Source organism: Drosophila takahashii, chromosome 3R (genome assembly GCF_030179915.1).
Source record: "Drosophila takahashii strain IR98-3 E-12201 chromosome 3R, DtakHiC1v2, whole genome shotgun sequence".
NCBI lineage: Eukaryota > Metazoa > Arthropoda > Insecta > Diptera > Drosophilidae > Drosophila > Drosophila takahashii.
Genome location: NC_091681.1, coordinates 16,572,883 through 16,586,916, shown reverse-complemented (window position 1 = coordinate 16,586,916; position 14,034 = coordinate 16,572,883). Strand labels below are relative to the sequence as shown.

The 14,034-nt window shown below is 43.1% G+C and overlaps 2 protein-coding genes, 1 long non-coding RNA gene and 5 other non-coding genes across 9 annotated transcripts; all 8 read left to right on the top strand.

Moving 5' to 3' along the window:
- Window positions 1–177: 177 nt before the first annotated feature.
- Window positions 178–2,134, top strand: Acsx3 (Acyl-CoA synthetase X3). The gene is made up of 3 exons (XM_017151823.3): window positions 178–468; window positions 528–1,039; window positions 1,092–2,134. The coding sequence occupies exons 1-3, from the start codon at window positions 325–327 to the stop codon at window positions 2,047–2,049; spliced, it is 1,614 nt and encodes a 537-aa protein (XP_017007312.2). The 5' UTR covers window positions 178–324; the 3' UTR covers window positions 2,050–2,134.
- Window positions 2,135–2,576: 442 nt separating this feature from the next.
- On the top strand, window positions 2,577–5,040 carry Acsx4 (Acyl-CoA synthetase X4). Of its 2 annotated transcripts, XM_017151697.3 has the most exons (4): window positions 2,577–2,798; window positions 2,857–3,251; window positions 3,308–3,424; window positions 3,956–5,040. In XM_017151697.3, exons 1-4 carry the CDS (start codon window positions 2,658–2,660, stop codon window positions 4,920–4,922), a joined length of 1,620 nt encoding a protein of 539 aa, XP_017007186.2. In that variant the 5' UTR covers window positions 2,577–2,657; the 3' UTR covers window positions 4,923–5,040. The 2 variants fall into 2 exon arrangements, with proteins under 2 accessions (XP_017007186.2, XP_070073079.1); XM_070216978.1 differs by lacking the exons at window positions 2,577–2,798; window positions 2,857–3,251; window positions 3,308–3,424 and adding an exon at window positions 3,783–3,826.
- A 3,513-nt stretch (window positions 5,041–8,553) lies between these two features.
- Window positions 8,554–11,989, top strand: LOC138913544 (uncharacterized). The gene is made up of 3 exons (XR_011419317.1): window positions 8,554–8,656; window positions 10,789–11,162; window positions 11,685–11,989. It is a non-coding gene; the product is annotated as an uncharacterized lncRNA (long non-coding RNA).
- Window positions 9,646–9,718, top strand: TRNAV-CAC (transfer RNA valine (anticodon CAC)). Its single transcript has one exon. It is a non-coding gene; the product is annotated as a tRNA-Val (tRNA).
- TRNAV-CAC (transfer RNA valine (anticodon CAC)) lies at window positions 10,225–10,297 on the top strand. The gene has a single exon. It is a non-coding gene; the product is annotated as a tRNA-Val (tRNA).
- TRNAV-CAC (transfer RNA valine (anticodon CAC)) lies at window positions 10,547–10,619 on the top strand. The gene has a single exon. It is a non-coding gene; the product is annotated as a tRNA-Val (tRNA).
- TRNAV-CAC (transfer RNA valine (anticodon CAC)) lies at window positions 11,259–11,331 on the top strand. Its single transcript has one exon. It is a non-coding gene; the product is annotated as a tRNA-Val (tRNA).
- On the top strand, window positions 11,573–11,645 carry TRNAA-AGC (transfer RNA alanine (anticodon AGC)). Its single transcript has one exon. It is a non-coding gene; the product is annotated as a tRNA-Ala (tRNA).
- Window positions 11,990–14,034: the final 2,045 nt, after the last annotated feature.

Here is a 14,034-nt window from a genome sequence, read left to right as displayed (position 1 = left end):
AATATATACTCACCAGTCTCAATCGAGAATATGCCGAGTCATTGCGAGAGGCACAGCCTCAAATGTTGGGGGTCTGCCTACCGCCAATTTCTCGAACAGAAGGCGAGTGTTTTGTTATGGAGATTGCTCACTTGCTCGACTACTTTGATCACAAGTGCTGCTGTAATCGCGTGTCGGTGTAATCAGTGCAAACCTGCTACTCGTACGCCCCGAAAGTTATCTAAAACAGTTTGCGAATAGATCGCTCGGCTCTATAAAAGGAGGGCTGCCGCTGCACTTTGCATTCAGTCGCGAATTTAAACGTTATTAAGACAGTGACACAGAATGCCGTACAGACCAGCGAACTTCTACGATGCTGATCTCAAAGTCTGGAGCGGTGGCAAATTGGAATACTACTTTGACCCACATCTGTCCATCGGAGAGATAATCTTTCAGGAGATGCGGCGGCATCCGCAGCTCATAGCTCAGGTGGGTAGACCTCAAGGTTTCCCAAAGAACTAAAGTGATCATTCAAACTAACTATTTAGATCTCGGCTACTGAGAACACGATACTCACCAGAGCGGAGCTCCACGCCAACTCGATGCATGTGGCCAGCTTTATGCGATCCGAGGGACTTCTTCAATCCGATGTGGTGGGGATTATTGGCAGGAATACCACCCACATGTCCGCCGTTGCCTACGCCTGCTTCTTCAATGGCATCGCCTTTCACTCGCTCAACATTTCGTACGAACAGAGTACCATCGAAAAGTTATTCGAGATCACCAAGCCCCGACTTATTTTCTGCGATGGCGATGAGTTCGAGAAGGTTCGAGCTGCCACCTCTCAACTGGATGTGAAGATCATCACCATGCGCAATCATCATAGGGATTCCATCCGGATAGATGAAGTACTGGCTACTCCCATTGAGGTGGACTTCCGGCCAGCTCGCCTGGAACAGGGTAACGATCAGACTCTGGCCATTCTCTGCTCCTCGGGCACAACGGGAATTCCAAAGGCTGTGACCATTACCAATAGTCGACAGATCCTCAATAATAGCCAGTAAGTAAGGTCCTTGTAGCTAGAGATCCTGAAGTAATCGATCTTTCCCTAGCGTTCTGACCACCAACGACGTTCAGTACACCCACAGTACGCTCGACTGGATCACCGGACTTCTGACCACCGTCACATCGGGTGTCTTTAGCACCAAACGAATCATAGCCGACAATGTCTTCGATCCGGCTTTCTTTATGCGACTCGTCGAGGAGCACCAGATCACGTGGATTATCCAGGCACCTGCCCACATGGCCATGATGGCCAACTCACCGGCTTTCGGCACCTCCGACTTGTCAAGCCTGCGGTTCTACCTTTTTGGAGGATCTCGGGCTTCGGTGGAGACGCAGCATTTGATAAGAAATCGCCTCAGCAAGGACTGCCTGCACTTTGCCTACGGGTTTACTGAGCTGGGCAGCATGGCCTCCATGAACTTTCACTTCGACGAGAAGCCCAATTCGGTGGGTCGATTGGTGACGGGCATGAAGCTGAAGGTAATCTGCGAAAAGGGCGAGTCCCTGGGACCCGACGAAGTGGGCGAGCTGTGCCTCTGCAACGATCAATACTGGGCCGGGTATTACGGCAATCCGGAGGAAACGCACAAGATGCGAGATCCTCAGATGTGGTTCCACAGCGGAGACCTCGGATTCGTGGATGACGATGGCTTCATTTACATTGTGGAGCGCAAGAAGGACATGCTCAAGTACCAGAACATCATGTACTATCCAAATGAGATCGAGAGTGTCATCTCAGAGATGCCGGACGTGGCCGAGGTCTGTGTCTTCGGGGTGTGGAATCAGATCTCCGGGGACGAGGCCACTGCCGCCGTGGTTAAAAGGGTGGGCAGTGGACTCACAGCCCAGGATGTCGTCGATTACGTAGCCACACATATCGATGCCAAGTACAAACAGTTGAATGGAGGAGCCATCATCATGGAGGATCTGGTGCGCAGTCCCAATGGCAAGACCAACCGCATGGCCACCAAAGCCTTCTTCTTGGAGGCCAAGAATGCTAGCTAAACAGAAAATCTCAAAATATATTTTTTGTATCAAAGAATTGTCACAAAGTTGCTAGAGAAACCAATAAAATTACAATCTAACTTTATGGGGTGCAGTTTTCTCAAAAATATGTGAATTCTATTTATTAGTTAAAAATTTAAATAGTTGAAATTCAATTTAAATTGATTTAGTTTATTGTCAAGCTTTTTTTTTGTACGATTAAATTTAACACCATTTATTTTATTCCAGATATTCAAGCTTAACAGAGAGGAAGATAAATGATAAATAAATCGATTGCCGGGTCAATATCTGTTCTTTTATATATTTCTAACTCACTCAAATAAGTGCGAACTATCGGGGAAAATATCTCAAACCTCTTTCGACTTTGGCTTATCTGGCTGGAAGCGTTTATCAGTGAGCTTTTCGAGCTTCGCCCTCAAATCGGTGACGTAGTAAACCGATTGGAAGGCGATAAGACTCCACCTGGACTGCAAATGCCCGTAACATTACGGGCGGTCGCCAGTCGGCAGTCGCCGAAGAACCGTTATTGGAACCGGACCCGGATTCACGACCGGAGAGAAACCCGTTTGCTGAGACCCAAGACCCGGCTAGTCTTATCAGTCGCCACAATGGAACGCTCGAGCACGCAATTCGATAAATACACTAAAATTTGGAGTGGACCAAGGCCGGCGAATTTCTTCGATGTGGACTGTTCGATTGGTAAAATTCTGTTCGCCTTTATGCGGAATCATCCGTCCAGCATTTGTCAGGTGGGTAGATGCTTTGGATAATCCATAAAATTACTTATAATTAGTGATTACTTTTTAGATTTCAGACACGGAGGGCACAGCTCTCACCAATGGCGAGGCTATAACCTTTGCCATTCGCATTGCCCAGCAACTGAAGGCTTTGGGACTGAAACAGGACGATGTGGTGGGCATCGCTGGAACCAACACCACATACCTCATGCCAGTAGTTCTGGGATGTCTTCTCAATGGAACGCCCTTTCATGCGGTTAGTCCCTGGCATGATGAGGACACCATGAAGCATCTGTTCTCCATCACGCGGCCGAGGATCATTTTTTGTGATGGCTATGTCTACCAGCGACTGAGCATCATTGCGAGGATACTCAAGAGCCATGTCTACACGCTGAAGGACCACCGACTGGGCATGCCGCGCGTTGAAGATCTCCTGGAACCCACCAAAGCCGAGCTGTACTATGTGTAGGGATTTATTTTGAGACATAAAGGAACTATCTTAAGACTTGTGTTCTCCACAGACCCGAAACTCTTCTCCTGGGCGGCGATCATACTGTGGCCATTCTCTGCACCTCGGGAACAACGGGTCTACCAAAAGCCGTTTGCATTAGCAACTCAGCTTGCCTCTTTGATTTCGGGTAAGATCTTGGCAGCATTTTAAAGTTTTATTAGCTCAAGGGTTTGACAAGTTGAGATATAAAAAACAGTGATAAAATATTATGTCAAAAAGGTGCATTTAGATTAAAAAGATAAACTATTTTTCTAGATTTTAAATCTCCAGTATAAAATTCTATAAAAACATCTACTAAAATATTTTATGTTTTCTAAACGTTAGTATAATAATATATCAACCATACCATAATAATATACTAATACCCTTGTAGAGGGTATTATAATTTCAGTGTTCAGTGTTCATATTCAAACAAATATAAGAAAATTCATTGTAACTTTGTAGGAAGTAGGCGTCTTGATTCTTGACTACTTAAAAACAAAATTCAAAAATAGAAACGCTGAATCTGGAATCCCTGGAACTGCACCGAGTGAGCATTACTGTATCTGCAAGGGTATATAAGCTTCGGCTGGCCGAAGGTAGCTTCCTTTCTTGTTTTTAATAATTTAATTTATTTAAACCCTTTCATGACACATTCAAACCACTCACTTCCTTTCAGCTTTGTGACTGGCCAGGATGTGCTGCTCTCCTTCAGCACCATCGACTGGTCGGCGGGTATGTTCAACATGCTCTTCAGCTGCTGCCACGGCTCCACGCGGATAATCACGGATCGGGCCTACACCCCGGAGTACATGCTGCAGTTGGTGGAGAAGTACAAGGTGACCCTGTTGACGGTGGTGCCGCAGCAGGTGGCCTTGCTCCTTAAGGCTCCAACACTCAGCAAGCAGCGACTGGCGAGCATCCGGTTTGTGAGCGTTGGCGGTGGCTCCTGCTACGTGGCCAATCTCCTGAAGTTGCAGGACTTCCTCATCACCGGGCAGATATCCTACGGTTATGCTCTGACCGAGTGCGGCGGAGTGGCGGCCAATATGGGAGTGTCGAAGCCATCGGCGGTGGGCAGGATTGTGCCGGGAGTTCGGGTGAAGATCCTCGACGATGCTGGACGAAGTTTGGGACATGGCGAGACGGGCGAGATCCTGGTGCACAATGGCAAGCTCTGGAACGGCTACTATGCCAATCCCAACGAATCGAAGCGCATGCAAGACTACCAGGGCTGGTTCCACACCGGCGACATGGGCTACTTCGACGACGAGAACTATCTGCATATTGTGGAGAGGAAGGGAGATCTTCTGCGCTTCCATGGCGCCCAGTATTGTCCCCACGAACTGGAGCAGGTCATCGCCGAGCTGCCCGATGTGATTGAGGCCTGCGTCTTCGGGCTGTGGAACGAGGTGGATGGCGATCCTGCGGCGGCGGCGGTGGTGAAAATCCCAGGAAGTCGTCTCACCGAAATGGACATTGTGGAGTATGTGGCCAAGCGGCTGGTGGTGCAGCACAAGCAGCTCCACTGCGGCGTCTTCTTCCTCACCGAGCTGCCGAAAACCGGAAGCGGCAAGGTCCTCCGGCAGCAGGCACGCGATCAGGCATTGGGCAAAAAATGGGCCGACTACGGCAATGGACACTAATCTTTCGATAGACGTAATTCTGTTAGGCTTAAAGACAATTAGTTATTACCAACGATGGGTGACTCATCGAGTCAGCGTTCAAGTACTGCCGAAAAATAAAAATATAAACCCAAACATAAGCAGACAAAATTGTGTGTGTTCCAATGGCCGACACATTCGTGTTGGGCCATTGTTTGATATCGCCGGCTTATCTCCCGGTGATTGGTGATTGCGTTCCAGGTGCGATACTTGCGTACTGGCGCTCATTGATCATTGAACGCGAGGGGGGTTAGGCTTACGAACCACGGCATTTGGTTCAAGGTAATGGCACCGTTAGAGGTCGGCATTCCTTAGTAAATATCGGATAACGATAAGGGGTTATTCATGTGTAAAGACAAGCTTCTTGAGTAAAAACAAGTTGAAACAGATTACTTAAGATCATCTGTTGATGAAGAACCTTAGTCAATGTCAAGATTACATTTAATTAAAACTGGCACTGTTATAAATGAAGTTAAAAATCTGGGATGTTATTGAAATTATTCCAATAACTCATTATATACTCTACAAAATACTCTACAAATCCTTTATCAGCTTAAAAATAAAGTTAAAAATATTTTTTATCTACTCCACTTTTTGAATCTGCTCCAAAAGGATTAGACACCTTAGTGCATTACCTATCCGATTTTCTGATTTTTCAAATACCATCACTTTGCACAAAGACAGATTAGAAGATCACCTTAAGGCCAACAGCTGAAGATGTCAAAAATATCAAACCGCCCTCGCAGCGACTTATCGAGTACTAAATGCTGCACATTCCAGTTGAACAAACCCTTTGGTGATGGGCGAACGGAGGAACATCATTATTTGATTGACAGCCGAGCAAAGTTGCACTTTGTACGTGATCTTGTCAGCATTGCAACTGGATACTTTATGACCCCGCCCCTCTGCAGCACATCAACATACAAACTGAGTGACATGCCCCTTTGACTGAATCGATGCTTGGGTGCACTCCCGAAATAAACTGCAACAATTAAGAGCCACTTAGGATGGGGAATTAATTTGGCTGGGGATCAGTGATAATGATCGCACCATTCTTCGCCCGCTAAGCGGATTGACAGGCCCGAGGAGCATCGAGGAGCGTCTTCATCATCTGCCGCCTTGTTGTTTTCAATGTCAAGTTCAAGAAATACGATCCCTGTGGCGCATTTTCGGGGGCATTAGTGGGTACCATCCATCCATCCGGCGGGCTCTTAACCATTCATCATGGACCGACTGGCTCTTAAACCGGCTCAAATATGCAGGAAGTGCTCGGCGTGACCAATTGGACTCCGAGGCAGCTTCTCAAAGACGCCTGGCGCCCATCTGATCCGATCTTGGCAGCGATCGGACGGCGATTCTAATTGTCATGCAAATACCAATTATAATTTGTCAGTAGCGCCGCTAATATTATTGTGTGCTGGCGCAATTAAATGCCTACGCTCTTTATGCGATTGCCTGAATGGTTTCTGATCGCAGATCCAGAATCGCCAATCTGCGATCTAATCTCCACGCTGATTAATTCATTAGCAACTGTCGACCAGTTTGTCAGTTACATGGCAATGACTGTTGCCAGTCGCCATTGCTGCGATTAATTGGCGTTATTAATCGTGTAGAAAATGCTGAAATTGTTTGTGCTTATTTATAATGCTAAGCACTAATTTATGTCTCGCGAAGTTACGGCTTGAAGGATTGTTTAATTACTTTTACCATTTGCATATGTCACAGCAATATTTCCGCTAATGCCCCGTTCCCTTGGAGAACTGCTCGAAAGCGGATCCAATCCAGCTGCCTAACCGAACCCCAACGAAATGCTCAACGAAAATCGTATTAAGTCATCTAATGCAACCTCACATTATGGAAAAGTGCTTTGAAGGGCATCATGCTCGAGTAAGTCTCTATCCTAAATCTTCAACTTAAATTAAGGGTTCGACTATAAGATATCTACTAATTGCTAATTAAATTGCCCAAGGAAGAATTAAATATTAGCTCATTCCCATCTCCACAAACTAATAATTTGTATTTAAATTTATTGTAGTCAAATAAATACTAGAATATTTCGGATTTTGTCCATTAAGTTTTGATATAATAATATGGATGTATTTCTAATGGTCTAATCCTGTTAGGACAATCTAAAAAAGGCCTGTTCTATTTTGAATCCCTTTTGATATTTATTATTATTATAAAAATAAATATTAATGTATTTCAATTTCCGAAATCTATAATCTGTAGACGGGCATACCCCTGATACCCTAACTAGTGCAAGGGCATAACAACTTTGACATATTGCCTTCGACATGGGGAGCTGAGAACAGAATTTATGGCGCTTAAATTGCAGTCATGCGCTTGAGCGGCAACGGCTAACAAGATCAGATGTTGATCCCCCGCCCGATCCTGGTTCGGATCAGAATGGCTAGCCCTAACCCCATCGCTGCAACGGCGGCTGCGGCTTAGAGCGGATGTTTGGTGTCAAAACACGATGTGTTTTCCCTGGAATTCTATACCGGACCTGGTGCCCGGGTCCTTGGCCGTAATTTATGTAAGCGATGTGTTCGCTCGCCAGTGAATCGAGAAACAAGAGGAACGCGGGATCGATGATCGTAAAAATAGTCTATGGGCCGCTGTCGAGCGCCCCATGTTGTTGATGTTGCTTTTATCAATTTGTGTTAAGTTTGCTTCTAAGCACGAAGCAGGCATAGATCATAAAATGGCACCCCCCGGCAGCCGACGGATCGCAGAGGATCGAAACGTTTCGGTTTGGATCGACTGGGATCGCGGTGGGGAAATTTACATAATTACCGCTGGCGGTGCTTTGGTGAGAGCCGCCCGAACGTGTCAAAATGAAAAGTGTTGCATGATTAGCGAGTAAATTACACCGCCGGGGCATAAATCTAAATCCCAAGCCAGTCCGCTGGCCCGCGAAGATAATCAAATAAATGGGGCGATTAATAAAAGATGAAGATGCAACCGCGGACGGGTTGTAAGGAAGATCAATGCGCCTGTTGATGGCCCGCAGCAGTGTTTTTGGGGTCTAGGTCCGATCGAAACCGGGAATCTGGAGTTCTTGGCCAGCCCAGCTGGTTAGGATCGACTGGCGCCCCGAGCGTGCGAATTTCTGCCCGCCCGTTGTGGGAGGTGTGAAGAACGGCCGCGGCAGTCCAATCTCCTGCATTAGCAACTCCAGCAACTTGGCCCCATCTTGCACATCCCGGGGCTGGCGGAGCGACATGACACATCGTTGTTCGCGTAGCATAACTTGGTTAACAAGCGATGATGTTGAGATGCGGCCAGTTGCCGATGATGATGATGATGGAGGCGATGGATCAGCCTGCAGCCAAACGCAGCTGGAACCGGCTGCCGAGAGCACTGTGAGGATTAGTCCTTATAAATAAGACATTTTTGACCTCAAGACTGGAAAATACTCTCTCACACGATTATTAATTAATTTCAAAATCTTTTTGAATGTCAGAAAATTGTGTTACTGAAAACCAGTATTAGTTTTTTTAAGAAGAACATTTTTTGGTAACGTAAATATTTTTAAGTATTATAACAAAGTTTATATAAAAAAGCTGGCTAATGATATACCACTCAAAATCCTACTACTTATTTTTACAGCATTACCTATAACATTATTTGATCTGGATTAATGGAAAGCAGTTACAAAAGAGGTTGGTGTCCTGGATAGTTTTAGAGGAATACGAACTTTTCCTCTCTGTGCAGTAAGTAATGCTGATCCCAGCGATAGATATGCTTCCTTAACACGTCTTCGATTGAGGAGCCGGCGGGGCCAAAAGTGCCTGTCTCTGGTGTTGTTAAGAGCAAAGTGTTGTTAGGCGGTTATATGTTCTTCACTTGTTCGCCGGTTGTTGCGTCCTAGCGGTGGTTTCGTATTACCGTTGCCGGGACAGCCGGGACAACCCGGTCAAGGTCTCTCTCCCTGGTGTCTAGGTGCCAAGTGTCCCCAAGAACGAAGAACCAAGAACCAAAAACCGACTTTCATTGAGCAACTGCAGCGACGCGTCGACGGGTTTGCATTGCATATTGGATATTGCATTCCGATTCATCGAATCGAATCGAGTGGAGTGGCCCGCTGCATTTCCTGTCGCATGCGCCACATAAATTAGTTTTCCATGTTCACTTGTCACTTGTATCGCCATTGGCCAGTTGAACCCGTTTGCCCGGCCATTGCGGGTGTCCATTCCACTTAGAATCCGCATCCGACCGATTGCCCTTATCAGTCGCCGAAGAGCCCCTGCAAAGCCAATGCCGCATCCCAGCACAATTTGCAATCAATTTTGGCAAGAAGCCACCTAATTGCATTTGCTGTTTATTTATAGAGACGCCGCACGCACCGTCTGACTAAATAATATAAGAGTTTTCCTTTTTCAGCGGTTGGCCACAGCAAAGTTGATAGTTCATATCGGAAAAAAGGGAAACTCGCTAAGACCCAAGCCAATTCCCAACTAGTTCACGTTTAAGCACCAAGATCGAAAAAATTATCACCGCCAGCGCAGTTAAAAACACTTTTACTCGCTTATCGAAATGCCCATAAATCAGTGTTTTCAGTCGACAAATTCTTGCGTTTTCCCGCATGGAAATTATGCAAATCGAACACTGATATATGGGCTTGGAAACGTTAAGAGTGTTTTTCTTATCGATGGCAAAGCAGCTTAACCGACTTGGGTTTTTTGCCGCTAAATTTTCAACTGTTTCCGTAGTGTAGCGGTTATCACGTGTGCTTCACACGCACAAGGTCCCCGGTTCGAACCCGGGCGGGAACATTGCTATAATTTTTTTTTCATTTTTTCTTTTTTCTAACGAATTATAAATTACTATGACTTTTTCTTTGATGTACAAAAACTAAAGTGTTAATTCTACAGACATTTCTTATTTCTAGTGATTATTTCGAAAAAACTTGTTTAGCAAGTACATCTATTTACTTGACTTAGCTTGAATATTGAGGGTCTGCCGTATTTTTGTAGTGCTTTACGTTCGGTACCAGAAAAGAGAAAGGCTGCTACTTAGTGAAATCTGTTCGTTAAGCGCTGATAGTTTAACAAATACCAAAATGGGAAAAGTTGATGAAAATAAAGTTAGTTAGTGTTTAATCTTAATTTAAAAATACTACGAAAGCTTTTATTAATAAATAAATAAATCATTTTATTTAGCAGCTAGTATTGTATGTTACAAATAAAAGATCTTTTCAACCTTGAAACTGTGGAGGGTTTTCTTTATCGACGGTACGCACCTAAGCCCAGTTGTGTTTTTTGCCGCCGGATCTTCAACTGTTTCCGTAGTGTAGCGGTTATCACGTGTGCTTCACACGCACAAGGTCCCCGGTTCGAACCCGGGCGGGAACAAATCGTTAATTTTTTTTTTTTTTCTTTTTTAATTGTTAATTATGTGTTTTTTAAATATTTTAATATTACCGTAAAAATTTTTGTTATTTACTGTTATTAAAGATCAATTTCCTACTCCAAGGAGGAATAAAATGAGTTTCGATTTGTAAAATGTTGTATTAGTTTTTTTTCTGTGTAATATTAAATTTTGGCGTATCAACAGCAGAGCACTAAACTCTAGTTGGCTTTTCTGCCGCCGGATCTTCAGCTGTTTCCGTAGTGTAGCGGTTATCACGTGTGCTTCACACGCACAAGGTCCCCGGTTCGAACCCGGGCGGGAACAAGTCGAATGATTTTTTGTTTTTTTTTTGTGCGTGCTATTTGCTTTCAATGTCAATTGACCCCCCACCTGCTCGTTTCCGCTGTGATATTGAAGTTTATTCAATACATTTTCTCTCAACCACATTCATTTTTATATCATTTTAATGAGACTGCCTTTACGATCATTTCAGGTGTGTTGTATTTATAAACACGCCGACCCTCAGCACGCACCGAATTTCAACTGTTTAACGACTCGCCTGCAATGTCAACATCCCGAGTATGACTCGAACTCCCGGACACTTTTACGACTTCAATTTGTTGCAGCCCTTGCCGAGAGCCACCCAAGGCGAAAGGTTGGTGGTCTGGAAATACGACGCAGTCCCATTAAAGAAAGTGCTGTTATGGCCTAAATATGTTGCACCCTGGGATTTTTATGTCTTTCGTTGACAGAGCGTGCATCATTATTGTTGCTTTGAACTTGGCAAAGAAACTAGGAAAAGGAGAATAACTGGGTCGAAGTTTACTTTCCCTTTCGAGCTCTCCACATGCATACTGCAATTAATGGGTATTATTTACTTTTATTATTTGTTTTGTTATCAGAGCAGTTGCAAAATCGATTTTTGAACAGACTATTTGAGTATTAGACGAGTTTTAATCATAGGTTTCCGTAGTGTAGTGGTTATCACGTGTGCTTCACACGCACAAGGTCCCCGGTTCGAACCCGGGCGGAAACAGATCGACGATTATTAATTTTTTTTTTTTTAATTTTATTTTATTCTAAATATTTTTTAAACATTTTTTAACTTGAAATTTTTTAAAATTTAATTTGTATTTATTAAAACTATTATTCGTATTTTAAACAAAAAGCTCATGCTGAAAGCTTTTTCCTATACACATAAAGGGCCTATCAAAAACTACCACCACGAAAAGAGGCGAGAGCATTCAGGTAGGCAATACGACACTCAACATACATCAGGGGATGTAGCTCAGATGGTAGAGCGCTCGCTTAGCATGTGAGAGGTACGGGGATCGATGCCCCGCATCTCCAAGTTGGATTTTTTTTTCACCAATTTTTCTTTTTTTTTAGCATAGAAAACATTTGCATAAGTTACTTGGCACTTTGATGGACATGCTCTCCCATCGTCGGCGACATTTGTGTCCAATTATTTAGTAAATAGAATATCATGCCGGTTACAACTCCATTTCACACGCTTTTCCAAACGACTGGCCGAACCGGCTTGTTATGCAACCGCTCAGTGACTTTGGCTCTTTAGCCCGTCTCCGTTTCCATTTCCATTTCCCGGCAGACATCGCAGCTAATCCAATTAAGCGTACTCATCATATTCACGCAATGCAGGCCATGAACTAGAAATGCAGCTAAACCGGACTTCGCAGAGGGTGGCTCTAGGGTAGGGGAGACTGCAGCGGAGGGCAACGGGTATGGCGAAGATTCTGACATTTCCGTCATGTCCGGATGATTGAAATCTGTTTAATTGAATTCAACTTTGGAATGCATTTCGCTGCTCTTCATATTTTTCGTCGATTTTTCTTGAGTCATAATATTATAATTTTAAGTGGCTAAATGGTTTACAACCCAATACGTTGGCTTTACATTTTCTTTCTTTATAATTAATTTTTTTATAATTTTCCTTTAACATTATTTGCTTAAAAAAAAAATTGTATTTTTATTGGACGCCAATCTATTTATACCCGTTACTCGTAGAGTAAAAGGGTATATTAGATTCGTGCAAAAGTATGTAACAGGTATTCTTGATCGGGATCACTAGCCGAGTCGATCTAGCCATGTCCGTCTGTCCGTCTGTCTGTCCGTCTGTCTGTCTGTCTGTCTGTCTGTCTGTCTGTCTGTCTGTCTGTCTGTATGAACGCTGAGATCTCGGAAACTATAAAAGCTAGAAGATTGACATTTTGCATGCAGATTCTAGGAGTTCCTACGCAGCGCAAGTTTGTTTCAAAAGGGTGCCACGCCCCCTCTAACGCCCACAATCGCTTATATACGATTTAAAAAATTTCAATATTTTGGAAAAGTAAAAATGCAGTTTTATTGTGTTTATCAATACCTATCGAAATGTAGAAGAAATTTTTTAAATCGGACCATTCGTTAAAAAGTTACGGCGGATCAAAGTTTTTCTCCATCTCTTTCGCACTCCCTTTAGCTGAGTAACGGGTATCTGATAGTCGGGGCACCCGACTATAGCGTTCTCTCTTGTTTTAATTGTATTACCAACTAAACGAGGTATGAGCTTCCATTCGGACAATTTGTAGCTTAGCTTTGAACTAGATACTATTTTTTAAGTTAGTCCTTGATCTAATCATTTTTTTCTTTTTTAAAGTCAAATTATAAGTTTTAAGTCGTATTATAAGTAAATATTTGCACCTATCTGTGACTAGCGCATTAATTTATAAGTTCCAAACTTGTAGCGTTAGGATGACACGAAATAATAAAATACAAATACAAAATGTTCTATTCATACATTTTTATGTTTGTTTTTATGTTTCCTGATTTTTTAATAATTGAAATTTAAACTTAATTTTGTTAAACAAATTTGCAAGCAGCAGTTGGAAACTTCTTACATTCTTAAATGTGCATTTTTTATAAATTTCAATTGTTTTGACCTTCGATTAGTTGTGTTTCGAATATATCCTAGCTTTTTTTCTATAAATTTGCCCATAAATGGACTTACTTACGTTTTAGATTCCTCGCCTGCATCCCACACAAGACGATAGTAAACAGTTGTTAGATGTCATGAAACTGAATTATTATCACCGGTACCGTGTGGGTGTTCATTAATAAATCTATCTAATCTGCCACTTGAATTTGCTGTACACCCAATGGCAATGGCATTGGCATTGAGCAGGTGCAGTTGATTGGACGGAGGAGCTGTTTGGGGCATGCCCACACTAAATTGGATCGCTGTGAATCACCACGGGTGTATTCTCCATACGTCACGTAGACCTCAAAATCGTACAAGTTTTAGCTGCAATCTGCCAAATTTAAATGTCATTCTGAGTCAAAATCTGCCAAGTGGGCCACCCCTGTTCCGAAGGTCCGATTTTCATCGAACTTTTTTACTTTTCCGGTTCACAACGAAAATATAAGAACTTCATTTGAACGGTTTTGCGAAATTTTGAGTTTTACCGGAGTTATAGGGGTCAAAACATGGCATTTTTGACAGTTTTTCGAAAAAGTTGCACTCAGTCATTAATTCATAACTTCGGAACGGTTAGAGATATCTTTAAGATGTTTTCACTAATCGCTCAAGAATTATTATGGCTTTCCATAAAAAAATGTAAAAAAAAATTAAAAATTTTTGTTCTTAAAAATAAATCAACATTTTTTTTTTAGTTTTTATTTTTTTCAGTGTTCTTCACCAGCTATAGAGTTTAAAACCATTTGAAAATAAAGTTTGATTCATTAC

Coding starts and splice junctions, on each gene's coding strand:
- Acsx3 (XM_017151823.3), top strand. CDS start 325: ATGCCGTACAGACCAGCGAACTTCTACGATGCTGATCTCAAAGTCTGG. Junction 469..527: donor ATCCGCAGCTCATAGCTCAG/GTGGGTAGACCT, acceptor CTAACTATTTAG/ATCTCGGCTACTGAGAACAC. Junction 1,040..1,091: donor CAGATCCTCAATAATAGCCA/GTAAGTAAGGTC, acceptor ATCTTTCCCTAG/CGTTCTGACCACCAACGACG.
- Acsx4 (XM_017151697.3), top strand. CDS start 2,658: ATGGAACGCTCGAGCACGCAATTCGATAAATACACTAAAATTTGGAGT. Junction 3,252..3,307: donor AAAGCCGAGCTGTACTATGT/GTAGGGATTTAT, acceptor TGTTCTCCACAG/ACCCGAAACTCTTCTCCTGG. Junction 3,425..3,955: donor GCTTGCCTCTTTGATTTCGG/GTAAGATCTTGG, acceptor ACTTCCTTTCAG/CTTTGTGACTGGCCAGGATG.